The sequence below is a fragment of the Vulpes vulpes genome, chromosome 10 (genome assembly GCF_048418805.1).
Source record: "Vulpes vulpes isolate BD-2025 chromosome 10, VulVul3, whole genome shotgun sequence".
NCBI classification, from domain to species: Eukaryota; Metazoa; Chordata; class Mammalia; order Carnivora; family Canidae; genus Vulpes; species Vulpes vulpes.
The window spans coordinates 23,451,271-23,478,628 of record NC_132789.1 but is presented as its reverse complement, the minus strand read 5'-3'; the positions used below and the strand labels follow the sequence as shown (position 1 = coordinate 23,478,628).

General features: G+C 42.2%; 2 protein-coding genes across 8 annotated transcripts in view; one reads left to right on the top strand and one right to left on the bottom strand.

Moving 5' to 3' along the window:
- Positions 1 to 10,226: 10,226 nt before the first annotated feature.
- On the bottom strand, positions 10,227 to 26,367 carry HSCB (HscB mitochondrial iron-sulfur cluster cochaperone). Of its 5 annotated transcripts, none has more exons than XR_003232655.2 (6): positions 26,043 to 26,367; positions 24,549 to 24,645; positions 24,104 to 24,198; positions 23,380 to 23,524; positions 19,859 to 19,906; positions 10,227 to 10,364 (listed from the first exon to the last, which is right to left on the bottom strand). XR_003232655.2 is itself a non-coding variant. In XM_025982095.2 (6 exons), exons 1-6 carry the CDS (start codon positions 26,276 to 26,278, stop codon positions 10,273 to 10,275), a joined length of 708 nt encoding a protein of 235 aa, XP_025837880.1. In that variant the 5' UTR covers positions 26,279 to 26,352; the 3' UTR covers positions 10,227 to 10,272. The 5 variants fall into 5 exon arrangements, 4 of the variants coding, with proteins under 4 accessions (XP_025837880.1, XP_025837882.1, XP_072579236.1 ...); XM_025982095.2 differs by having other exon boundaries at positions 24,109 to 24,198; positions 26,043 to 26,352; XM_025982097.2 differs by lacking the exon at positions 19,859 to 19,906 and having other exon boundaries at positions 24,109 to 24,198; positions 26,043 to 26,354.
- A 184-nt stretch (positions 26,368 to 26,551) lies between these two features.
- The window catches only part of CHEK2 (checkpoint kinase 2), a 48,258-nt gene continuing 47,451 nt past the window's right edge, over positions 26,552 to 27,358 (top strand). The window contains exon 1 of one of the 3 annotated variants that reach the window (XM_025982091.2): positions 26,552 to 26,637. The gene's annotated coding sequence lies outside the window, so the exon portion shown is untranslated. The remainder of the gene's footprint in view (positions 26,638 to 27,358) is intronic. The other 2 variants (XM_072723132.1, XM_025982092.2) reach the window with 2 other exon arrangements.

Here is a 27,358-nt window from a genome sequence, read left to right as displayed (position 1 = left end):
GAACGGCTGAAGTTAAAAAGAAAGTAACAGGCTGCCTGGGTTGCTCAGGGGTTTAGTGCCGCCTTCAGCCCAGGGCCTGATCCTGGAGACCCGGGATAGAGTCCCACATTAGGCTCCCTGTATGGAGCCTGCTTCTCCCTCTGCCTGTGTCTCTGCCTCTCTCTCTCTCTCTCTCTGTCTCTCATGAATAAATAAAATCTTAAAAAAAAAAAAAAGTAAGTAACAAATGTTAATAAGGATATGGAAACTTTATATACTACTGGTAAGATTGTCAATGGCACAACCACTCTGGAAAACAGTTTGGCAGTTTATCAACAAATTAAACATATAGTTACGATATGACCCAGCAATTCTACTCCTAGGCATAGATTCAAGAAAAATGAAAATATATGTCTGTGCAAAAATGGATATATTTATTTATTTATTTATTTAGAGACTTTCTTTCTTTCTTTTTTAAATATTTAATTTATTTATTCATGAGGGGGGGGGGCAGAGACATAGGCAGAGGGAGAAGCAGGTTCCATGTAGGGAGCCCGATGTGGGACTCAATCCAGGCATTCTGGAATCATGCCCCAAGCCAAATGCAGACACCCAACTGCTGACCCACCCAGGTGTCCCATAAACTAAATCTCAATACAATTTTTAGAGAACAAATCTGGTAGCAAGGTTATGGTAGAGTAGCTAACTTTGACCTACCTAATATCCTTGGTGGTTTCTAACACCTACCAAAAGGAACCAATAGCCATGCATGGGCAAGTTGGCTTAGGTCCTATGTGCAGTACAAACCACCTAGCCTGCCTGTGGTGTGCACCATTCTTTTTTCTAACATATGCTAGGAGGTTCTACTGGTTTGTGCCATTTTTTCCTAACATATACTAGGAGGGTTGGTAACTATTGTAAGAGATAGAGAGGGTGGTTTTTTTTTAAAGTATTTATTTATTTATTCATGAGAGACACACAGAGAGAGGCAGAGACATAGGCAGAAGGAGAAGCAGACTCCCCGCAAGGAGCTTGATGTGGGACTTGATCCCAGACCCCATCCCTGGGTGGCGCAGCGGTTCCCTGGGTGGCGCAGCGGTTTGGCGCCTGCCTTTGGCCCAGGGCACGATCCTGGAGACCGGGGATGGAATCCCACGTCGGGCTCCTGGTGCATGGAGCCTGCTTCTCCCTCTGCCTGTGTCTCTGCCTCTCTCTCTCTCTCTCTCTCTCGATGACTATCATAAATTAAGTAAAAAAAAAAAAAAAAAAAAAAAGATCCCAGACCCCAGGATCACTCCCTGAGCCAAAGGCAGACGCTTGACTGCTGAGCCACCCAGGCATCCCATACAGAGGGATTATAGTGAGCTTTCCTCTATCTACTTCTCTGAGAATTTGAAACTAAGGAAGCCAGACAAAATATAAAATACCATAATGATGAAAGCACACACATATAAAAACAGCACAGAGAGAAATGATAGCTCCTGAGCCAATACTTGCTGTATTGTGGTCAGGACCACATTTTCTTTCTTTTTTCTTATTTTGGTAAAATATACATTATATGGTGCACTGGCTGGCTCAGTTGGTAGAGCATGTGACTCTTGATTTCAGGGTTGTAAATTAGAGCTCCATGTTGGGTATAGAGATTGCTTAAAAATAAAATATTAGGGGATCCCTGGGTGGCTCAGCAGTTCAGCCCCTGACTTTGGCCCAGGGCATGATCCTGGAGTCCCTGCATGGAGCCTGCTTCTCCCTCTGCCTGTGTCTCTGCCGCTTTCTCTCTCTGTCTCTCTCTATCATGAATAAATAAAATCTAAAATCTTAAAAAATAAAATAAAATATTAAAAATATGTACATTATACTGTATTTATCATTTTAAGCATTTTTTAGCATACACTTTTAAGTGTACAATTCAGCAGCATTAAGTACATCCATATTGCGTGTGACCATCATTACCATCCACCTCCAGAATTTTGTCATCTTCTACAACTAATGGTCTGTACCAAGAGCACATTTTCTAAAGTGAAGGACCTGAGTTTGACTTCTCCTCATACTGTTATTATATGAACTTAAAAGAGCTACTTTGCCATTCACAGCTGTAGTTTCCCCATCTGTGAAATAGGGATGATAGTTCCTGCCTGGCAAGGACAATTTGAGGATTCAGTGAGAAGGGGAATGTAAAGAGCTTGTAAAATTCCTGATCTACTTCTTCTTCTTTTTTTTAAATATTTTATTTATTTATTCATGATAGTCACACAGAGAGAGACAGAGAGGCAGAGACACAGGCAGAGGGAGAAGCAGGCCCCATGCAGGGAGCCCGACGCAGGATTCGATTCCGGGTCTCCAGGATCGCGCCCCAGGCCAAAGGCAGGCGCCAAACTGCTGCACCACCCAGGGATCCCTCCTGATCTACTTCTTGCCCAGATCTTTTTCCTCAGCTGCAAGCCATCCTCCAGTTGCCTACTAACATCTATTAGAAGTCCCAAGGGCACAAACACAACCTGTATGAAATGGAACTCAGCCTCTTCTCAGTCCTGACCCTAAGCTGCAACTCTCCTTCCCAGGTCAAGGCCTTTCCGTTCTCTAAGCTCACACCAGAAACTCAGATACCTTGACTTGGTCTTTTTTTTTTTTTTTTTTAAGACTTTTTAAAAAGATTTTATTTATTTATTCATGAGAGAGAGAGAGAGAGGGGCAGAGACACAGGCAGAGGGAGAAGCAGGCCCCATGCAGGGAGCCCAACGTGGGACTCGATTCTGGGTTGACAGGATCACGCCCCGGGCCAAAGGCAGGCTCCAAACCGCTGAGCCACCCAGGAATCCCCCTTGACTCAGTCTTAATTCCTCATATCCAATATGTCAACAAGTCCTAAAGGTCCCATCTCCTAGAATGGTCTTAAATCTGTCCATTTTCCCTTTCACCAGGAAGCTGCCTTAGTTCAGGAACCACCACCTCTCAACTCCAGTGACATCCCCACAGAGATCTCCCTTTCTCCAGTACAATTGACCCTTGCACAATGCAAGAGTTAATGGCGCCAACCCGCTGTGTGGTTGACAATCCACATATAACTCTTGACTTTTCAAAAACTTAACTACTAATACCAATTGTTGACTAGAGGCCTTACCAATAACATAAACAGTTAATTAACACATATTTTGTATGCTATATGTAGTATATGCTGTTTCCTTAAAATCAAGTAAGCTAGAAAGAAGAAAATATTATTAAGAAAATCATGAGAGAAAAAAAAAAAAAAGAAAAGAAATGAGAGGGCAGTCCTGAAAATACCTTCAGGAAGCATCCTTGGGGATCCCTGGGTGGCGCAGAGGTTTAGCGCCTGCCTTTGGCCCAGGGCGCGATCCTGGAGACCCGGGATCGAATCCCACGTCGGGCTCCCGGTGCATGGGGCCTGCTTCTCCCTCTGCCTATGTCTCTGCCTCTCTCTCTCTCTCTCTCTCTCTCTCTCTCTGTGTGACTATCATAAATAAAAAAATTAAAAAAAAAAAAAAAAAGAAGCATCCTTGATTTCATCACTAACTCCAGGTTGAGGCCAAGGATACTTCCTCTTTGTTCCCATCTCCTTATGTGCATCTATTGATACCTGCTGAGTAAAGTGGCAGGCTGTGTGCACTACTTTATATACTCTGCACTCCAGATGTCCCATATATATGTCCTCATTGTTGAGGGTGGTGCTATGGCCATCCGTGTTTTAGAGATAAGAAAACTGAAACTCAGACACTGAACTGCTCAAGGTTATATAGTAAGAGGAAGCACTAGATGTGAAACCCAGTTCTGTTTGGGTAAAATCTGCAGTATCACAAATATAATGCATAACCGGATTTCTTTTCTCCTTAGTCCACTGGGTGAGCACTTATTATTATTATTTTATTATTATTATTTTTTACACTTTACTGCTCTCATATCACCTCCTCTGCAAAGCCTATCTTGTTTCTCCCCTTACCTTACCTGAGTTAGGTGTTTCTTGCTTGGTGTCTCCATGGTCCTGGCAGCCCCAGGGAAATACCTATTAAAATCTCCATTTCAACTTCTCTCTTGAAAAAAATCATGAGACTGTCAACACAGTATCTCAATCTCTCAGGGCACCTGGATGGCTCAGTCAGTTAAGTGTCTGCCTTCAGCATAGGTCATGATCCCACGATCCTGGGATGGAGCTCTGTGTAGGGCTCCATGCTCTGTGGGAAGTCTGCCTCTCCATCTCCCCTGCTCCTCCTCCCTGCTTGTGTGCATGTGTGCTCTCTCTCTCTCTCAAATAAATAAATAGAATCTTTTAAAAAATTAAAAACAAACAAACCACAGTATCTGAATCTCTCCACGGCAATAATTACCAGAGTCTAGTAGTGTCTCCTCCCCAGTTTTGAGATGGGGCACTTACTTTATTTCCAGGAAGACCTCCCCGCTCCCTGACACATCCCCCCCCACCACTGTCATCCATGTGTTTGCTTCCTGCCTGAAGCCCTTACCCCTCAGTACTCTAATGATAATTAGATAATTAGATAATAATAATGATGATTATTTTGCCTCTTGACAGCAGCACCTGGAAAGGAAAAAATGGTGTGTTGTATTTTCTCATCTGGCCATCTCTGATATAGTCAACATGTCACAAAAAGTGACCAAACCAAAATAATTCTTAGTCAAAGTAAAACTTTACACCTAAGTCTGCTGCAAGTATTTGTCACCAGCTATTGAACATGCTAGGGGTTATGACTGCTATCTTGACTCAGAGCAAAGTAATGTCTTTCTCTTCATCTGGTGGCAGCCACAAAGACAGGAAAAAGCCCATCAGCAGTGGAGATGCCTTCCTTTCTGGTTATAGATTATTTGTTATATAATTCCCTCTGCTAGGGTGGGAACTCCCCTTGGCTTCTGTGCAGAAAAAAAGTTAACATAGCAGTTTTGAGATTGCATATCCTTAGAAAATCCTGCTGATAAGGTTGGCCGTTGGCTGGGAATTTGGATTTGGGGATAATTTACTTATTCCCAGAATTGGTAAGACTGGTCCACTCTGCCTATATTGTTTATAGAAACATAGTTTATGCTGAATATCTGTTTTCCTTCTGGAATTCTGGCACATGCTAGGCAGAGTGCTCATGTGACCAGTGCCCAAGAAATAGTCTGGGTACTGAGTTTCTAATGAGCTTCCCTTACAAATGACATTTTCATACAAGTTGTCACAGCTCGTTGCTGGGGGAATGAATTGTGCCCTGTGTGACTCCCTGGGAGAGGGCCCTTAAGAGTTTGTGCCTGGACTTCATCCCATGTGCTTTTTCCCTGTGTTGGGTTAGCTTTGTATCCTTTCACTGTAATACATCATAGCCATGAATAGGATGATACACCAAGTCCTGTGAGATTTCCTAGAGAGGCATTGCACCTAGGGTGGGTTTGGGAGATACCTGACACAGCTTCTCTCCAGTTATCTGGATTCTATTCTTCTTCCTCTTCCCTGAAACCTCCTTATGCAAGCCCTGGTAAATGGCCCCTGGTGTACAAATTGTTTAATCATCTTGGCTGTACTTAATCTGGTAGGTTCAGCTTCCCTAAGAGCACAGGCTTAGGTAGACCTGGGTTTGAATACTAGCTCTCTCACTTTTTTTTTTTTTTTAAAGATTATTTATTTATTTGAAAGAGACAGAGACAGAGAAAGCACAAGTAGGGCAGAGGGAGAAGCAGACTCCCTGCTGAGTAGGGAACCCATCATGGGGCTCAATCCTAGGACCCCAGGATCATGACCTGAGCCGAAGGCAGATGCTTAACCTACTGAGCCACCAATGCACCCCTGAATCCCTGCTCTTCACTCTTATCTTTTGGGAGCTTGTTTATTCAACTGTAAAATGAAAATTAAATTGGGTTTAATTTGATGGATTCATGCAAAGTACTACATATATTAACTATGGAGCAAATGGAAACTTTTTTTTCTCCTGATTTTTTTTTTTAAGTAATCTCTACACCCAATGTGGAACTCAAATTCATGATCCTGAGATCAAGAATCACAAGTTCCACAGACTCAGCTAGCCAGTCTCCCCAGTCAATGGGAATTTTTATTATTGTTTTGATTATTGGTATAAAAATCCTCTCCCCAAATAGACGGGAAGCATCTAACTGTTCTGTTGCCTTTCTCCCGGGACTGAACATTCTCTTACACAGAGTAGGTGCTTGACGCTCTGCTGAAAGGGCATTGGTTACTATGTTGTGAAAGATGTGATATTGTTGCCAAAGTAAAAATAATAAAAGTAATCATTATAATTTTAAGAATCACATTTGAGTGCTTACCTTGTGCTATGCCTTGGGCTAAGCAATTTGCTTAATTTGTTTCATTTGATCCTTACAACAACCCTGTGAAATAGATTCTACTATCACCATTTTAAAGAGGAGGAAATGAAGCTTAGCATCATTGTGGCCTCACACAAATAGGTGGCAGAGCTGGGATTCAAATCCAAGTGTATCATTCAGGTCAGGCTGCCATAATAAAATATCACAGACTAGGTGACTTAAACAAAAGAAGTAAATTTTCTCAAGGTCTGGAGCCTGGAAATCCAAGATCAAGCCAGCGCGGTCAGTTTCATTTTCCGGTGAGATGTCTCTTCCTGGTTGTTTTCCCTCTGGCTTTCTCATAAGAGCTTTCCATAGTGAATGAGTAGGGAGGAAGTGAGGGAGTCTCACTTGTGTCTTTTCTGGTGTCTTTTCTCATAAGGACATGAATCCTGTCTAATGAGAGTCTTACCTTTATGACTGCATTTAACCTAATTAATTCCTTAGAGGCACCATCTCCCAATATAGCCACACTGGGGATTAGGGCTTCACCATATGAATTTTCTGAGGGAGAAGGGTAGCTGTCTGACAGCAGAGTCTGAGAAGAAATAAGCAAAGCACAAATTTGTCAAAACATTTTTTTTAAAGATTTTATTTACTTATTTATTCATGAGAGAGAGAGACAGAGAGAGAGAGGCAGAGACACAGGCAAAGGGAGTGCAGGCTCCATGCAGGGAGCCTGATGCGGGACTTGACCCCAGAACTCCAAAATCATGCCCTGAGCCAAAGGCTGAGGCTCAGCTGCTGAGCCACCCAGGCATCCCTAGTCAAAACCTCTTATTTGCATAAGATATTATACTAATCTTGGGGCATCTGGGTGGCTCAACGGTTGAGTGTCTGGCTCAGGTCATGATCCTGGGGTCCTGGGATCAAGTTTGGCATCAGGCTCCCTGTAGGGAGCCTGCTTCTCCCTCTGCCTAGGGCTCTGCCTCTCTCTGTGTCTCTCCTGAATAAATAAAATCTTTTTTTTTTTTTATTTTTTAAAGACTTTATTTATTTATTCAGGAGAGACACAGAGAGTAGAGAGACACAGGCAGAGGGAGAAGCAGGCTCCACGCAGGGAGCCAGATGTAGGACTTGATCCCAGATCTCCAGGATCATGACCTGGGCTGAAGGCGGCGCTAAACCGCTGAGTCATCCGGGCTGCCTGAATAAATAAAATCTTAAAAAAAGAGATATATTTATCTTATTTGTTCTGATAATTTTTTTCTATATTGGGAATGATGTGGGGAGGGAGGTGAGTGCTCAGTTTGCTTCACTCGGTCAGAAATTTTACTTCAGGGGTGCCTGGCTGGCTCCTTCAGAAGTGCATGTGATACTTAATCTGGGGGTTGTGAGTTCCAGCCCTATGTTGGGTGTAAAGATTACTTAAACAAATAAACTTAAAAAATAATAAACTTAAAAAAACAAAACAAAACTTTAGTCCAAATAGAGCTGCTAACGCTAACCTGGGCAGATGTCTGGAAGCCTACCTCCCCATAGAGCTTTGACAGAGAACACATGCAAAGGGTCTTGGATTTAGAAGTCTAACTAAACTTGGAATTTACCCTAACAGGAAAAGAATTTGGAAGAGTGAAGGGAGAAACAAAAACAAAAACAAAAACAACCCCCACCCCAAACTAAAGTAATTATACTGACTCAGAAATAAAGCCTTTTTTAGGGGCACCTGGATGGCTCAGTGGTTGTGTCTGCCTTTGGCTCGGGTCGTGGTCTTGGGGTCCTGGGATGGAGTCCTGCATCGGGCTCCCCACGAGGAGCCTGCTTCTCCCTCTGCCTATGTCTCTGCCTCTCTCTCTGTGTTTCTCATGAATTAAAAAAAAAAAAAGTCTTTTTTATATATCCCCTAAGTCAGAAGTAGTTAGCTGGGATGCCCAGTGGCCTTTCCAGCTAATAGCAACAGGTAGGGGAAAAGTTTCTTTGAAGTTCCTCCAAAAATGTTTATCTGATTTCTTTTTGTGGTCAGATTGTTTTGGTCCCTGGTCATTAGTCTGAAGAAGGAATGAAGATTGTCTGCAGAAGTATTTTCAAACACTACTTTCATCTCCTATTCTTTGCAGAAACACCCAATTTAATCAGGACATTTGCTTGCATTGTAATTGTTCACTTAGAGACCCCCCCCCTTTTTTAAAGATTTTATGTATTTATTCATGAGAGACACACAGAGGCAGAGACCACAGGCAGAGGGAGAAGCAGGCTCCATGCAGGGAGCCTGACGTGGGACTCCTGTCCCGGGTCTCCAGAATCATGCCCTGGGCCAAAGGCAGCGCTAAACCGGCTGAGCCACCGGGCTGCCCTCCCTGTGTGTTCTTAGACAAATATCTCATTCTCCTTGTAAAATGTAAGAGAGTTGTGATTGTCTAATATTCCTAAATACCATTAAGCCAGACAGCTGCTGTAGTTAATTTGCCTTCCGAAGATCTATAAATCCTAAAATGTTAACAAACTGAGTAGAACAGGATCAGGATTCACAGGATAAATTCTTAGACTAGGATGAGGGAGGACCCAAAGGAGCTGCAGTTTTAAGCACTAGGAGTTAAACCTTGGTTCACAACTCTGATTTTTCAATTATAAACAAGCAATGCTAAGAGTTATTTCTTGGAATCTCTTTCTTCTATGTTTCTTTTTCTTTCTTTCTTTCTTTCTTTCTTTCTTCTTTCTTTCTTTCTTTCTTTCTTCTTTCTTTCTCTTTCTTTCTTTTTCTTTCTTTCTTTCTTTCTCCTTCCTTCCTTCCTTCCTTTCTTCTTTCTTTCTCTCTCTCTCCCTCTTTTTCTTTCTTTCTCTCTCTCTCCCTCTCTTTCTTTCTTTCTTTCTTTCTTTCTTTCTTTCTTTCTTTCTTTCTTTCTTCTTCTTTCTTTCCTCTTTTTAGTAATCTCTACATGCACTGTAGGGCTCGAACTCAAAACCCTGAGATCAAGAGTCACATGCCCCAACCGAGACAGCCAGGTGGCCCCTCTCTTGGAATTTCTTAAACAGAATTTTCTATTTTAATTTCCTTGATCCAGAGACTTAAAAGAGGCATTTTTTCCTCCCTTCTGGATATGAATCAAGAACTTAATCTGAATTTCCAAAGATCTAGAAGGATAAGTGGGGGTTGTTCTTTGGGCTAGGTTAGAGGAGCATGGAAATGGTGAGGACAGTGTCAACTATCCAGAGAAATTGGGATTGGAAAAAAAAAAAGAGCTGGAAATGGGGCTGGTGTTTAGCATCACTTTTTTTTTTCTTTTTTAAGATTTTATTTATTTGAGAGAGAGGGAGCATGAGCTAGGACAGGGACAGAGGAAGAGGGAGAGAGAGAAACAGACTCCCCACTGAGCCCAGCACAGGGCTCAATCCCAGGACCCTGTGATTGTGACCCGAGTCAAAGTCAAAAGCTTAAGCAACTGGACCACCCAGGTGCCCCACCAGACTAATTCTTAATAATCTTTATCTACATTTTGAAATGTAGGCCTAAGAGATCCTTAGGCAGCTTTGTATGGTTACTAAACTGAATGCCCAGAAGACTATACTAACACGGATACTAGTGAAAGGCCCACCGTGAGAGACTATATGGTTCTGTGGCAAAGGCTGGCAAACCCTGGGCCAAATCCAGCCCACTGCTGTTTTGTAAACAAAGAGCTACAATGACAGAGTTGAGTAGTTAGAACAGAGGCGGTATGGGCCACAAAGCCTAAAGCATTTACTATCTGGCTCTTTGCAGTAAGTTTGACAATGCCTTCTCCAGGGCCTCAGATTGGGCCCATCCCCACTTCCTTTAACCGGCCAGGATGGGGAGCATGTTGTATCAAGTATCACACAAAGAACTGACCACCCAAGCTCTGGCTACACTGTGTTTCCTCTGGCATGATAAACTTCGCCATCCATTAATGCTTCTCGGATGGTAGAAGCGGTGAAAGCGTCTCTAATCTCAATTAGCAGAAGCCAGAAAAGAAATAGACAATAACTTTATTTTTGAAACTTTTAAACTAGTAATCATTAGAGGGGAATCTTCTTTAACTTGATTTTTTCTTCTACATTTGAAAAGTATCTCATCTTTGTTAACATTTCCTTGGCTTTTTCCAAATCATCTGAAATAAACAGAGACATTAAGGTGAGGCTTCCTTCCCAGCAAGAATAAAACTAACTCTATTGACCAACATAGCCAGTCTGATTTACAGATAAAGTTTTATTTTTTATTTTATTATTTTTAAGACATTTTATTTATTTATTTATGAGACACAGAGAGAGGCAGAGACACAGGCAGAGAGAGAAGCAGGCTCCCCGCAGGGACCCCGATGTAGGACTGGATACCAGAACCCTGTGATCATGCCCTGAGACAAAGGCAGGTGCTCAACTGCTGAGCCATCCAGGTGTCCCACAGATAAAGTTTTAAAATGAAAACTGAAATCTGGGGATCCCTGGATGGCTAAGTGGTTTAGTGCCTGCCTTCGGCCTGGGGCGTGATCCTGGAGGCCTGGGATCAAGTCCCACATTGGGCTCCCTGCATGGAGCCTACTTCTCTCTCTGCCTGTGTCTCTGCCTCTCTCTCTGTGCCTCTCATGGATAAATAAATAAAATCTTAAAAAAAAGAAAAGAAAAGAAAAGAAAGCTGTGAAATCTGTATTTGTGTCTGCCTGTACATTTATGGATGTATGTCTGATTTGTATATATATTTCCCTATCTCCCAATGGTATTACCAAATTAATTTATAAAATCCTTTCAAAAAGTTGTATCCGGATTGTCTTAGAGAGAAATAAGTTCTCACATAAATTAAGTCTTCCTAAAACTTCCAGAAATATAGGAACCAACTCAAATATTTTTCATTGTCACGTACTTGTATAAATCTTCGGTAAATAAGACTAGTTTGGTTTGTTGGTTTAATAAAGTAGGTATGTTTTCAGAGTTGTTAACATTAAATTGTAATGCAAACATACATTTTAATTGTCCTTGGACTTACTAGTCTAATAACCTAATATTATACATATTAGATGTTTAAGATTATTTATTATTATTATTTGATATTACTCAAATCATCCTGACAAGCTTTTTTTTATTTTTAAAAATTTTTTTGACAAGCTTTATTTATAATGACAATAATTATGTTTTATAATATGCTGCCTAAAAATAATTTCCAAAGTATTTTTGGCAACTTGAAACCTTAGAGTCATGGTAAGCTAAGTTAAATAATAGATAGTCATTAAATATATAAATAATCTCTAAATAAGATAAAGTGTTGAAATATTCACTATTAAGCAAAAGTTTAAGTTGATACACTTTTAGCTGTTTATTTTTATATGGTCCAAGAGATCAAGGATCTTGGGTCTCTTAATAAACATATTCTTGTCACCTTAAAAAACTTGTATTGTAGGAAGCATATACCTCTATAGCTTATGTAGATGGTAAACTCATAAAATCTGCTTATCTACTACGGAATACTGGTGCATTATAGTTTTCAATTGTCTACTTCCTAGTTTTCTCTGTAAAATAAAGGTTACTAATGGTCAAAATTTATAATCAATACATAAAAAAATAAGACTACAAGTTAGGTGGCTCAGTTGGTTGGTCATCTGCCTTTGGCTTGGGTCGTGATCCTGTGGTTCTGGGATCAAGCCTTGTGTCAGGCTCTCTGCTCAGTTGGGAGCCTGTTTCTCTCTCTCCTTGCTTGTACTGTCACTATTTCTGTCTCTCTCTCTCAAATAAATAAGATTTTAAACAAAAAAAAAGAATGAAGAGTATGTTTCTGTTAAGATAAAAAAAAAAAAAAAAAAGAGTATTTTGTCCTAAAGTAAAATGTGAAAGAGGGAAAGAATAGAACCAAACATGAATAGATATTGAGAGTGGTAGGTTTGTGGAAAGGAATTTTATGTGAGGTCAAAGCTGGCTAAGATTATTTTTTAATTTCAATTTTTAAATTTTTTTTTTATTTTTTAAAGATTTTATATATTCACGAGAGATACAGAGAGAGAGGCAGAGACAAAGACAGAGGGAGAAGGGATGCTCCCTGAAGGGAGCCTGATTGAGACTCAATCCCAGAACTCTGGGATCAGGTCCTGAGCTGAAGCCAGAAGCATCCAGGCATCCCTATTTTTTTAATTTTTAAAAAATATTTTAATATTATTATTTTTTAAGTAATCTCTATACCCAATGATCTCACAATCCTGGGATCAAGAGTCATACATTCCACTGACTGAGCCAGCCAGGTGCCTCTTGAAATGAACTTTTTTTTTTTTTTTTTAAAGATTCCATTTATTTATTGAGAGAGACACAGAGAGAGGCAGAAATATAGGCAGAGGGAAAAGCAGGCTCCCTGCAGGGCACCTGACATGGAACTTGATCCCAGGATTACAACCAGAGCTGATGACAGACACTCAACCACTGAGCCACCCTGGTGCCCCCTGAAATGAACTTTGATCTCAATAGTATACTGACAAAACCAGAGTTTGGTTTTCTGTGTTAAAATGACAAAGTTTTTTTTGATTATTGATCTGGTCTTAATAAAAGACTGTAAAAGATTTTTCTTTACCTTTTGAGTAATCTGCCTAGACATATATATTCTATGTCTTATCAAAATAATTTCCTGCGCTTCATGTTGTCTTTATCATATCTTTCATTACTTAAGAGAATAAAGACTTCTCACTATTCAGAACTAAGGTTCTTCATTTTTCACATTACCTCCTGTATTTGCCTTTGAAGTTTTTTATCACCACATTGGTTAAATGGATAACTGAGTTATTGTTTCACAATGACCTATGATCCTATTTAAATAAATACTTAAAGCATTTGACATTTTGGACAACTTCCCAAAATCAAATTCTAAATAAAGACTTCCTAACTTCAAACTAACTTTGAATTTTCTGAGAGGATCTCTAGAAAACCTCATAGGATTTGTTCTCTTACTTTCTTAAAAGAGAGCTGTTAAACTAATTAGGTTTATTTGATTACATTGCATGGGAAGCACTGTCAAAGAAGAGATATTTAATCTTCCCTAGGTTATATTTGTATGGGTAAAAGGTTATTATTTCAGAAATTTTATAAAATTCCTAGAAATTTATCAATGCCTTCACTATAATATGGCCTGGTATAATGTTATTAGTCTAGTTATTATGTTAAAATATTCTGTCACAGAAACAACCAAATTTCCTTGACAACTGAATTATTTTTATAACTTTCATCAGATCTTTATTTTTTTAAAAAGGTTTTATTTATTTATTCATGAGAAACACAGAGAGAGGCAGAGACACAGGCAGAGGGAGAAGCAGGCTCCATGTAGGGAGCCCAATGTGGGACCCCCGGGATCACGACCTGAGCCAAAGGCAGACATTCAGCCACTGAGCCACTCAGGTGTCCCTCATCAGATCTTTAATTGTGGTTATTTTATGTCTTTTGCTATCCACAGATAGTTGTTGTTCTACTCTGATGCTTTCCTAAAAGCTCCTGCAACCAGCTACATGCCAGAATATGTGTGCTTAAAAAAAAGGGACTGTCTTAGAGACCCATGAAAAAGGACCGTACCAGGTACAGGCTTCTGAGGGCATTGCTTAAATAACCTTGAGATCAAAACAATAAACTAAGTTACGATTTCCAAAATTTGAATGAAAAAGCCAGTGGGTTCATGCCACAACAATCTAGTAAGTTTTACTTAAAAAAAAAAAAAAGTATGTATATATTTATTTTATTTTTTTTTCTTTATTTATGATAGGCACACAGTGAGAGAGAGAGGCAGAGACACAGGCAGAGGGAGAAGCAGGCTCCATGCACCGGGAGCCCGACGTGGGATTCGATCCCAGGTCTCCAGGATCGCGCCCTGGGCCAAAGGCAGGCGCCAAACCGCTGCGCCACCCAGGGATCCCCTGTATGTATTTATTTTAATTGAAATTCCAGGTAACAGTGTAATATTAGTTTCAGGTGTATGATCTAGTGATTCAACACTTCCATACAACACCCGATGCTCATCACAATGCACTCCTTAAATCCCCATCACCTGTTTAACCCATCCCCCTACTTACCTCCTGGCTGGTTAACCATCAGTTTGTTCTCTATTGTTAAAAGTCTGTTTCTTGGTTTGCCTCCCCCCCATGATTGTTTTGTTTCTTTATCCCCCCCCCCTTTTTTAAGATTTATGTATTTATTTAAGAGAGAGACTGAGAGAGAGCAAAAGTGAGAGGGGCGGAAGGAGAGGGAGAGAGAATCCCAAGCAAAGTCCAGGCTGAATATGGAGCCCAAGGGGACTCTTATCTCATGACACTGAGATCATGATGTGGGATGAAACCAAGAGTTGGAGGCTTAACCAACTGCAGCACCCAGGTGCCCTTGCTTTTTTTATTTTATTTTTTATTTTTTAGATTTTATTTATTGGAGAGAGAGAGAGAGCATGAACAGGGGGAGGGATAGAAGAAGAGGAAGAAGCAGAGTCCCCACTCAGCAGGGAGTCTGATGGGGTGGAGGGAGGGAGGAGCTCGATTCCAGGATCCTAATATCATGACCTATGCCAAAGTGAGACGCTTAACCAACTGAGACACCCAGGTGCCCCATGTTTGTTTTGTTTCTTAAACGCAAACTGGTACAGCCACTCTGGAAAACATATGGAGGTTCCTCAAAAAGTTAAAAATAGAACTACCTTATAATCTAGGAATTGCACTACTAGGTATTTGCCCAAAGAATACAAAAATAATTTGAAGGGATACATGCACCCCAATGTTTACAGCAGCATTATCTACAATAGCAAATTATGGAAACAGTCCAAATGTCCACCCACTGATGAATAGATAGAGAAGATATATATATCTTCTCATCTGCCTTCGGCTTGGGTTGTGATCCTCTCTATATATACATATACACTGGAATATTTACTGTAAAAAAGAATGAAATATTGCCATTTGCAATGATGTGGGTGGAGCTAGAGAGTATAATGCTAAGTGAAATAAGTCAGTCAGAGAAAGATAAATACCATATAATTTCACTAATATGTGGAACTTAAGAAATAAGTTTTACTTTTGTAAACAAAATGGAAACATTTATCTTTTCTCCCTGCCTGATTCTCCAAAAAACTCTGAAACTATTATTGAATATTCTTTTTTAAAAAAAGATTTTATTTACTTACTTATTAGAGAGAGAGGGAGAGAGAGCACATACAGCAGTGGGGAGAGGGAGAAGCAGGCTCCCAGTTGAGCAGGGAGCCCCACTTGGATCCCAGGACCCTGGGATCATGACCTGAGGTTAAGGTAGATGCTTAACCGATTGAGCCACCCAGGCACCCCAAATGTTCTTATTTTCAAGGCAATATAGCTATTTGCATATGCTTAGCAAAAATCGATAAGACATAAGTTAAAATATTGGTTATATGACAAAAATGATGCATAAAATCAGACAGAACAGACAATTTTAAGGAAGTTAGGTCAACTTTATGGTGCCAAAACTTACAAAGCCCTCTTGGAAAAAACCGGGTTGCCACCTGGCTTATAGACTTCCCATCCTTACAGGTGATTAAAGAACATCATTCCCTTGCAGGCCCAAGATATTTAGGATGTTTTGGGGCACCTTGAGAAGAGGTCCAAATCTATAGGTAGTGCAGGTCATATCTGATGGCAAATTCTTGGTTTGACTTCCTAGCATTGAGAAGCTTTTTTTTTTTTTTTTTTTTTAATTGGGCTTCATGCTCTATGCAGGGCTTGAACTCATGACCCTGGGATCAAGACCTGAGCTGAGATCAAGAGTGAGGTGTTTAACTGACTGAGCCACCCAGGCGCCCCTCATTGAGGGCCTTTTAAAGTCCAATCTGAGATTCTTTATAAAAACTTCCATAAGGGGATCCCTGGGTGGCTTAGTGGTTTGGAGCCTGCCTTTGGCCCAGGGCATGATCCTGGAGTCCCAGGATCGAGTCCCACATCCGGCTCCCTGCATGGATGGAGTCTGCTTCTCCCTCTGCCTGTGTCTTTGCCTCTCTCTCTTTGTGTCTCTCATGAAAAAATAAATAAAATCTTAAAAAAAAAAAAAACCTTCCATAAAGAAAACTTAACAAGGGTTTGTATGGCTGACTACCATTCTCGATGCATTTATGTAAACAATTAGGCCAACTTTAATGCAACTAAAATTATTTTGTAAACAAAACTATTCCTACCTTGATAACCTTTGATTACAAAGGGGGGTGACTGTATATAGAAATTTTATGACAGTGGAAAAGTCTATACACCAGAATCTAGTCCTGAGATTTTATCTTCCTGTAAACTGAACTGGATCCTGCCATCTTACACATTTTGTCAGCCCTTAGCAAATTCTTTTTCTTTTTAGCTCTTAGCAAATTTTTAATTCTCCTAGTTTCCTTCAATATCCGGCTACTACTCCCCAAAATGCTGTTTCCTATTTTTCTCCTTCCCTCCTGACTTGCCATCAGTGAGAACTAAAACCTGACCTTTCTGGGAATCAGGTTTTATTGTGGTCACCCTTCCCTCTGGTATCTGAAAATGCCCTGTATGATAAGACCAGACGACTTGATATAAATATCAAAGAACTCATCACTACAAGTTACGAGTGGGCGACTTTTGTGCCTGGACTTGCTGCCACGTGGGCTACCCAGAAGGTCCACCACAACTCCTTTGCCTTCCATGCTCTGCTCATGGGGCAGCTATGGCTGTGACATGGAAGTCTACGCCGTCATTACCAACATTCAAACTATAAAACGAGAAATCTATCAGATTGCCACTGCTGTCCTCATACCACTGTGTAAAGATGCTTGAGTTCAGTATCTTCTCAAGTGACTGCCCACCCTCTGGACTCAGAAACTGGGTTTATAGTCTGCTCCCACCATTAGCCTTTGTTTTCTCTTTGTTTCCATAGAGATGCTCCTCATTAAATGCCTGATTGCTCAAGTCATCCAGCAAATATCCTCTTTTACCAAGTCTCAACAGATGGTTCAGCCAGTCCTTAATAAACAAAGGGCAATCAAATGAGAAACGGACCTACATTGTTCAGGGGAAAGAAAAATGTCTCTTCTTCCTATCTTTTTCTTACTGTTTTTTTGTAGCCAACACCAGAAGGTAGGGCCCTTGTCTCTCAGTATCTGGGGGAAGGTAGGAGCCTAACTTTTGATAAGCCCTAGTTAACAAACCCAGATGGGTTTCACATGGACCAACCCCCACCACCTTCCTTTTTTTTGTCATTTCCCAGACTACTGAGACCATGCTCATCTACCACCCTATTCCCTCATTCTCTCTTTATTGTTTTATTTAAAAAAGATTTGTTCATTTGACAGAGGAAGAGAGAGAGCACATGCAGGGGGAGTGGCAGGCAGAAGGAGAGGGAGAAGTAGGCTCCTCTTGGAGCAGGGAGCCCCATGAGGGTCTGGTCCTGGGACCCTGCGATCATGACCTGAGCTGAAGGCAGATGTTCAACTGGCTGAACCACTCATGCACCCCCATCCCCCTCATTCTCTTTTAAAACGCCCAGGTACCTCTGTACAAATTGGGAGTTCAGTTCACCCTGGACTGTTCCCTATTTCAGTAGTTATTAACTAATTAAAATCTATCCTTACCAGTTTAGTATCTGGCTTTATTTTTGACAATGTGCAAGTATCTCTCTGAGTCCCTGCTGTCAATTCTTCACGTATATCCTTAGAAGTGAAACTGCTTCTATCGTATGGTGACCCTATTTTTAATTTCTTGAGGAAGGGATCCCTGGGTGGCATAGCGGTTTGGCGCCTGCCTTTGGCCCAGGGCGCGATCCTGGAGACCTGGGATCAAGTCCCACATCGGGCTCCCGGTGCATGGAGCCTGCTTCTCTCTCTGCCTATGTCTCTGCCTCTCTCTCTCTTTCTCTGTGACTATCATAAATAAATAAAAAAAAACTTTATAATTTCTTGAGGAAATATCATAATATTTTCTGTAGTGGCTGAAGTATTTTACAGCCCTGCCAACAGTGAGCAAAAATTTTAAGTTCCCCAGACCCTTGCCAACCTGTTATTTTTCTGGGTTTTCTTTTTTTCTTTTTAAAGATTTTATTTATTTATTCTTGAGAGACAGAGAGAGGCAGAGACATAGAAAGAGGGAGAAGCAGATTTCACGCAGGGAGCCTGATGTGGGACTCGATCCCATGACTTCAGGATCATGCCCTAAGCTAAAGGCAGATGCTCAACAGCTGAGCCACCCAGGTGTCCCAATTTTTCTGGATTTTCTAATACTAGTATCCTAATGGGTATGAGGCCGTATGTTGTTGTGGTTTTGAATTTCATTTGCCTAATGATCAGTGATGTTGCACATTTTTCCATGTGCTTATTTGTATATCTTCTTTGCATGTTCTATTTAAGTTGGGTGGGTATTTCTTCTATTTGTATTCCTTAAATTGTACCTAAATATATTCTTAAAATCTACAAAAAATTTTTTAAAAAAATCTACAAAATCTATAAAAGTACAAAAGGAGATGGGAGTGAGCCCTGCTGGAACACCTGAATAGCCAGTGGGTTGGGTTCATGGATTTCAGGCAGAAATATCAGGCTGCTAATCTGTATTTGCCTGACATCTTTTTAGAGACCCTCACTCTGCCTGTGTCTCAGAATGGACTTCTACAGTCCTGCAAACTAGATGGCACACTTTGTAAGCCTATCCTCTCAGCATTAGCTGATGGGACTAGAGTGGACATCTGGCTCAACCTGGGCCAATCAAATAGCCCCTCTCAGGAATCTAGAGTTGTGTCTAGGGGACTATAGTCAGATGGTCAAAGTCTTTGTTCTCATAAGGTAATAGACCTAGGAGAACTAAGGAGTCATCCAGTGGGGGTGACTGCTTTGGAGCACTGTAAACTAATGAGGAAGTGGGTCGAACTGGTTTATAGAGAGAAGTTGGAATGAAACTGCCAGAGGCATTGAGTCTAGGACCACAGCTTTGGTTCCAGAATGGTTTCTGGTTCCTAGGCTTTGCCCCAGAAGAGCACCTGTATACTATAATCATCACAGCGACTTCCTCTTTGGATTTGGGGATATAGTCCTAATTTCTTATAATAAACTTTTTTATCTGGGCTAGCTTGAGTGGCCTTTCTGCTTCCTGCAATCAAATGATCCCTCAGCCAAAGGGCCATTATTCTCTCATTTAAGGGGTGGCACAAGTCTGGGACGGAAAGAAAAACTGGTCTTACTTCAAAATAGCCAGAAATAGACTCAATCTCTTGGCCCTGAAAGCCAGGAGCAATGGGGACGAGGATGAATATTCCATTTTTGTAATTTGGGCATAACTCTGCCATGGGCTTCTCCTGGGCTTTGCAGAAGGGGTAGGCTTTGCCAAATGTCGACTGTGCAGCCTTGCCCTCAGGATCAGCCTACATTCCTTACCTTAACTTCTCCTACTTGCTAAAAGGAGAATAGAAGCACTTTCATATACTCTTTTGCTGGCACATTACTGTTTGGGGCATACAGTTTATTTCTCCCGCAAGGCTGTAAATCCTCAAAGGGATAAATGTCGACTTGTCTATATTTTAGAGCTCCCCATGTACCTATCATAGGATGGGTATATAATAGGTCTTAACTGAATAGATAGTTATACCTCAGTGCTTACAGTTTCTTTCCATATTTAAGAAAGTCAAGGAATGAAGAAAGTACCTTGTTCAAAAGCTCTGCTCACATAGTCAGTCATTTCTTTCTGTTTAGCTGAAAGAGAAAATTACTATCTTAATTTTTCTATTTATATAGACTAACGATGTAAAGATAACACTGTGTAGCTGGTTTCAACACAACATAACATGGAACTTAGATTCCAGGATAAGACTCATAAGCCTTGTGTCCACATGTCCCATGATGGTAGGTCCTGTGTTTTAAGATTTATTTATTTTTATGAGGAGGGGAGGGAGGGAGAGAATGCACATGTGCATGCGAGGGAGGGGCAGAGGGACGGAAAGAGAGAGGGAGGAGGGAGAGATAGAGAATCTCAGCAGACTCCCCACTGAGCACAGAGTCCAACTGGAGGCTCAATCCCACAACCCTGAGATCGTGACCTGAGCTAAAACCAAGAGTCAGCCACTCAACCGACTGAGCCACCCAGGCACCCTGGCAACTCCTGTTTAGTGCAGCTGACACTACTCACATTCTGTTTTTCTACCTCTGAAAGGTCTGAGGGACAAAGACTAAGGCTTGTAAGATGGCTTACAAATCATAAAAAAAAAAAAAAAAAAAAAAAAAAAAAGGACAAGGAAATGCTTTGTCTCCACCAAGCAGTCTGAAATCTTCTAGATTTCAGGTAGGAGAAAAATGGGCAGGGCATTAAAGTGTTTCAAGCAACCATCTGCAAATTATACAGCCTCCCAGGAAAATGGAACATTTAGATCATATTGTACCATAAGAGAGAATGCCAGATAAGGTAAAGGGAGCAGCTACCTCATGTTTCTGCTGTTTCCTCATTAGGAAATGAAGAATTTTACCATGTGTTTTCCACATATAAAGGGTATCAATCACTTATATGGTGCCTGCTTTCAAAGCACTTTCATTTTTTTTTCTTTTTTTTTTAATTTTTATTTATTTATGATAGTCACAGAGAGAGAGAGAGGCAGAGACACAGGCAGAGGGAGAAGCGGGCTCCATGCACCGGGAGCCCGATGTGGGATTCGATCCCGGGTCTCCAGGATCGCGCCCTGGGCCAAAGGCAGGCGCCAAACCGCTGCGCCACCCAGGGATCCCCTCAAAGCACTTTCAAATACGTTATATCCCCATTGTAAACAGTTGCAAGTATTGGGAGATGGCCCTAGTCATATGGTTGGTTGAGTGGAGGAGTTGGGAGCAGACCCCAAGTCTCTAGACTCCTGGAGAGTGGTGGGAAACTAGCAACGTGTTAACAAAAAAGCACTGGACTAGGAGTCTAGAGGCTCTAAAATTCCGCCCCAGATCTAACTAGCTCTATGCCCTTGAATATTTGCTTACTTTGGGGAGGAAACTTAGAAATTAATCTAAATGAAGCTCAGTGACCTGTTCAAAACCAGACATTCACTATAGGGCTAGGATAACCCCTGCCGGTGACTGAGCACCTGCTATGGATTAAGCACTGTGTTATTTGTTTTGCCTTATTTAATGTAGTCCTTGCAACACGCAGTACTAATGTTAAATCTATTTGACAGATGAGGAAACTGAAGCTCAGAGGAGGTGAAGTCACTTGCTCAAGGTCACATGTAAAGGCAGTGCTGACACCGTACCCATGACCCCCTTACAGCAGAGCATCATATTCCTCTGCCTTCCAAAGCTGTGCAGATGGAGTTTCTGACTGTAAGCCCTGAGGTCTTCTTCCAACACCAACTAGCCCTAAGGCTGTTGATACATACCTAGCTGATAGACTCCCACTCCCACTTTACTGATTTTAGCTTCTTTGTTCATTACTTATTCACTCAATTAATATTTATTGAGCCCCTGTTATACACCATGTCCTATTCTATGGGCTGAGAATATGAGTGGGACCAAAAAGCAGACACAATTACTGCCTCTGCAGAACTTCCAGTCTAAGGAAGGAGGGTGGCTGATATTGGTCAATAATCTCATGGAGAACAGTAAAGGTTATAACTGTGATTAGTCCTATAAGGGAAAGCTACACACTGCCAAAAGGTACAGATAAAGAGGTTCTCTGAGGATTCTCTGAGGAAGTGATGATTGCTCCCAGATCTGGAAGAGGAAGAGAAGAGGGTTTTAAGCAGAAGAACAGCATGTGTAAAGGCCCTGCGGTAGAAAGGTTCTTGGTACAGATGAAGAACTAAAAATAGCTTGTGTGGGACAGTGGAGGGGCAAATGGGAAGAAGCAGAGGTCAGATCATATAGGGCCTTGTAAGCCATACTAATGACTTTGGTCTTTAACCCAAGAGTAGTGGGAAACCACTTAAAGTTTTAAAGCAAGAGCAATGGTAATATGATTAGATTTAGGTTTCAAAACATCACATAAGTGATAGTGTAGGAATATGTTAGATTAGATTGATAGTGTAGGAATTGATTAAATAGTGTAGGAATGTATTAGATTGAAGGCACAGCTAGATCAGTCTGGAGCTATTGCAGCTGTCCAGGTAAGAAAGAATGGCAGCTGGGAACAGGGTGCTGGCAGTGGAAACAGATTTGGGACACATTTAGAAGGTCAGCGTTTCAAGATTTGGGGAGGACTGTTTATGGGGTAAGGGAGGATAAATTATTAAGAATGCCTCCACAGTGTTTTGGACTTGTGCATTTAGAGAACATTGGCAGAGGAATAGGTTATTTTTTTAGGAGGGATGGGAGAGGCTCATGAATTCCATTTTGGACACATTGAGTTGAACTATATAAACTCCATGAAGACATGGGCCATGTCTTTCTTGTTTACTGTGTCTTACGCAATGCTTGATACACAGTAGGCATGCCACAAATATTTGTGAAAGTACATACGTACATACAATTGGAGAGAGAACTTGGAACTTTTTCTACATGGCATGGTTAATTTTATGTGTCACGTTGGTTGGGCTATGGTGCCTGTTGTTTGGTCAAACACTAGCATGAAGGTATTTTGTATATGTGATTGACATTTACAACCAGTTGACTTTAGGTCAAGATTAGCTTTGATAATGTGGGCATAGAAGTCCTGCTTGACTTTCCAGCCTGCTGGTCTACCCTACATATTTTGGAGTTGTTAGGCCTCACAATTCTATGAGCCACTTCCTTAAAACAGATTTCTCTATCTCCATATATACATATATACTATTGGTTCTCTTTCTCTAGATAACTCTGACTGATACAGTATTAAATAAAGTGGAAAGCAAGGCAATATGTAATCAGAAGTCAGTTTTTCCATCTTTGCTCTGCAATATGACCTTGGGCATTTTCATGAACTTCTATGGCCTATTTATTCTTATCAGAGACAATAATAACATCTAAATGATGTCATGGGTAGGAAGGAAGATTGCAATCTGTAAAATATTATGTTCTTGGTTTAAGGCTGCCTTCCAGAAAGGGGTGTTGTGAGTCTAACCTCCAGATAAAATTCGTTTCAGTAGAATCAAGAAAAAAAAATACTCCCTGAATCATTATGATGACCAATATGTAGTCTTTGTATTAATTTTTCACCCAACCTTGAACATGTACTTGTAACAGCAATAAAATGCATTCAGTGGTATTTTATCTTTTACCTCTGACAATAGATTCAATCTCTTTCATGGCAGCTTCACTTTGAGCTTCTGCAAGTTTTTCATTGATTTCCATTATTTCCATGAGGAACTGCCTGTCCATTTTATAATCTGTCCCTTCAGGAATCTCTACTCCATGGAGCTTTAGCTATTGGGATATAAAGCAGAGAAAAGTAAGATTGGTTGAAAAGATTGTGGCCAGAGTCATAAATCCTACTCACAGAACAGAATATCATTCATAAAAAAACCTCACAAAACTTTCAAAATATAGTGAAAGAGTGAACAAAGGGTATGGGAAAGTTAGACTGAGAGAGTGCTGAGATGGAATTCCTCTCTGCTACCTGAAACTGTGTGATCCTGGGGGGCTGATCCTCCACTTGGGAGACTCAACTAGATATTTGTAAAGGCTCTATAAAATCCTAAAATTCTAAGGAGCTAAACTCTTTCCTCCCTCCTTAAAAACCCCAAAATTACTCTTCCCTAAATGCTACTGCTATACAATCTTTGGAATTTATAAAAAATGGTAAAAAAAAAAAAATGCAGTTGGCAAGTAAGATTTACAAATACTCAGAGAAAACTATTCACATGTAGTATTTTTGAGGCTAATTATCTTTGGGTCCCTAAACTAGATCAGGTCTCAAGCACTCTTCTGCTGAATAAAGGGGAGCAGCTGTCCCACAGCACAATGGATACCATGGAGTCACACACAGAAGGGTTGGGAAATCACCTTACAAGATATAGTCCCCTGCTCAGGGGAGCCAGAAGGGTCTTATAGGCATCATTCACCAAGGTTGAATGCTTCTCTGAGAAGTCCTTTTCAGTCTGTTAGTAGAGATGAAGATAATCTCATTACCATCTAAATCGGCCATATTAAATTCACATACTGTTTCATAAAATACTGACAGGCAGACAACTAAGGAAGTCTCCCAAGTAGAACTGGTGTGGGATGAGCTGTCTTTATTTTCAACTGATGGGTTTTGATTCTTCTGGGAAGTCAGGTAAAAGCTGTGAGTGCAAGGCAGGTTTAGGGCATGGCTAACTGGGGTCAGGCTGCCCCAGGGTGGAGCTGGTTGTTAGCTCTGTCTCTGATAATCACATCACCACAAGGCCACTGCCACCCACCTTGTGTACACTAGTGTTTGGGTATGATTAAGGGGTGGCCAACAGGCTACCTGGGATCTCTGGCTGAAGAAATCAGGGTGGACAAGACGCTGTAGTTGCTGGTACCGAGTCTGGAGCTTTGCTGTGTCAACTCTGAAGGCACGGTTACTGTAAGGAAATTGGGAGATAAAATCCATGCAACAAATACTTACAGATTTGTATACTATGGGCCTGGTTCCTATTCTCACCGGGGAAAATACAATAAACATGTAAAGAGAGATAACTTCAAAAAGTGCTGTGAGGGAAAAGAGAATAGGGTCAGAGAAAGTGGTAGATGGGGAGGACAAACAGATGACATTTGAGCTGAGACCTGAATGATGATGAGAAATAAAGAGGAAAAAGTCATCTAGAGGCAGAGGGAATATGCAAAGGCCCTGAGGTGTGAACGAATTTGGTATGCTTGCAGAACTTAAAGCATAGTGTCACTGTAGTGTGCAGTGACTGGTAGGGGCAGATACCAGAGTTAAGGTGAAGGGCCATTCCTGAATCCCACCCTATCTTTCCAAGGCCCAGGTCCTTTCTTCTTTGTCTTTCATTTTACATTCCTGGAGCCTGCCCTGGCCTAACAGCTTAGGTCTGCTCAAACTTCATCACTTCTCTAAGCTCCTCGACCTTCAGAGGGTAACAGGAAAAACAGCCACTTCTCAGCCTCTCTCCCTCTGGGTCTCACTTCTCCCTTAGACTCAGCCGACAATATTAAGTTTTCGGATGCTTTCACACCCTATTTTGTTTGTTTTTCTTACTAGATTTATTATAAAAGGAAGTAACTCAAGAACAACCAGATGGAAAACATGAATGGGGGAAAGCGGCTGGCTGGGAGCTTCGAAGTCCTCCCCAGGCGCACTCCTCTCCCATCTCCGCCTGTCCACAATCCTGGAGGCTCCTTTACTCCCTTATTATTATTTTTTAAAGGTTTTATTTATTTGTTCATGAGACACACATACACACACACACACACACACACACAGAGGGGCAGACACACAGTCAGAGGGAGATGCAGGCTCCCTGCAGGGAGCCCGATGTAGGACTCGATCCCAGGACCCCAGGATCACGCCCTGAGCCAAAGGCAGATGCTCAACCGCTGAGCCACCCGGGTGCCCCCCTACTCCCTTCTCTCGATAACACCTTAGTACCCCTTTCTTAGACGTCTCAACCCAACTTTAACCATTCTGGCCCTGTCGCTCAAGTCTTTCTCCAGCCCCTCCAGGTCGCTTCCATCAGGCACCCCCCCCAGGTCTCCCTCCACCGAAGCCTCCCCCCCCTCCTCTCCCGCCATTCGGGTCTCCATTCCTGAGGCCCCAAGCTCAGTCCCACCCCTCAATTTCCTCTGGCACCGGCCGCAATCCCACCCTCGGCGCTCCCGGGCCCCACCCCCCTTTTCTACGGCTCCGCCCACCAGGCTAACCGGTCCCGCCCTCTCCTCCCCGGCACTCTCGGCCCTGGCCCCTCGCAAGCCAGCCCCACGCCTCTCTCGTTCGCGCGTTTCCCGAAACCGCCTCCCGTACCAGTCCATGAGGCTGAAGTAGTCTCGAGTGGGGTCAGGCGGCTGCAGCGCGCGGCACTGTGGGCAGAAGAACCCGTCCCCCCGCGTGGGGCCCCCGGGGCCGCCGCAGTTCCAACACTGGGAGGAACCGCTTCCCGCCAGAGACGCAGCATCGCAGCTCCGCGGTCTCCTTCCGAGGGCCCCTGCCGGCCACAGCCCGCACACCCGGAGCAAGGCGCCGGTCCTCCCGCCCCACATCTGGCCGCGGCCTAGGTCGCCGCGGGCACCTGTGGGGGGGGAACCGGCAGAGAGAGATGGAGAGCGGCTGAGCAGACTAGTGCTGCTGATTGGCTGGGGGAGCTGACGGGGCGGGATCACCCGGTGGGGGCGGGAGGAGGGGAACCTGGACTCGGAGTGTCCCGCTCCTCGTTTTAAACTACAACTCCCAGCAAGCATTGAGGCTACGTGTGGACGGCCACATCCGCTGCTCTTCATTGGTCCGGCGGCGAAGGCGGGGTGTTTTGATTGGCTGAGGGTGGAGTTTGTATGTGCTTGGTTAGCGCCACTGTGCTTGGATGCAGCTGCTGTGAGTGTTTGGCTCTAGGTGGGCTCACGCGGTGAGTCGTAGTGGGGAACTTCTGCTGGGTGTTGGGGGGTTCGAGTCCCGTCCCCAGGGTCTTAATCCACGCTGAATCTCCCGAGTTTCCACTTTGTGCGTTTTTTGAGCTCGGTTAGGGTGAGGAGAGGAATGTGTGGGCGACTGTCTTCCTTTGTAGATGAACTTCGAAGTGAAGTTCACTTCCCCTGTTACTTACAAGCTGAAACTAGCCCAGACGTGCAGGATGAGAAAGGACGAAGTTGTGTTCTTCAAAATCAGAGGGTAGCTGATTTTGATCTAGCCAGTCGTTGCTTTGTAAAGAGTTATATAAATGGTAGCAATTATTACCATATTTCAGATTCAATTTCGAAAAAAAACTATTGAGAACTCAATCTTAGCAGCTGGGCGCTGCAGGAACTGGGACACACTGACTTGTGTAGGAGGATGCCCTGCGAGTGTCCATAAGTGAGTGTGTGGGATAGGAAAGGGTAGGAGGGCACCAGTCCACCCTGGGACTCAGTTTCTCTATTCGGAAAAAAAAAAATGTGTTGCACTTATCAACCCCTTTCCGGCTGTCCTATTCTTTGGGACTGGAATTATATTCTCCCAACTATCGAGCAGTACCGGAGGAAGAACATTCCTATATCATCTCATTTAATCCTCAAGATCTCTCTACCTAGTGAAGTTGTGATCTACCTGAAGATCATGCAGAGCTTTGAGTCAGGCATCTGACTCCAGAC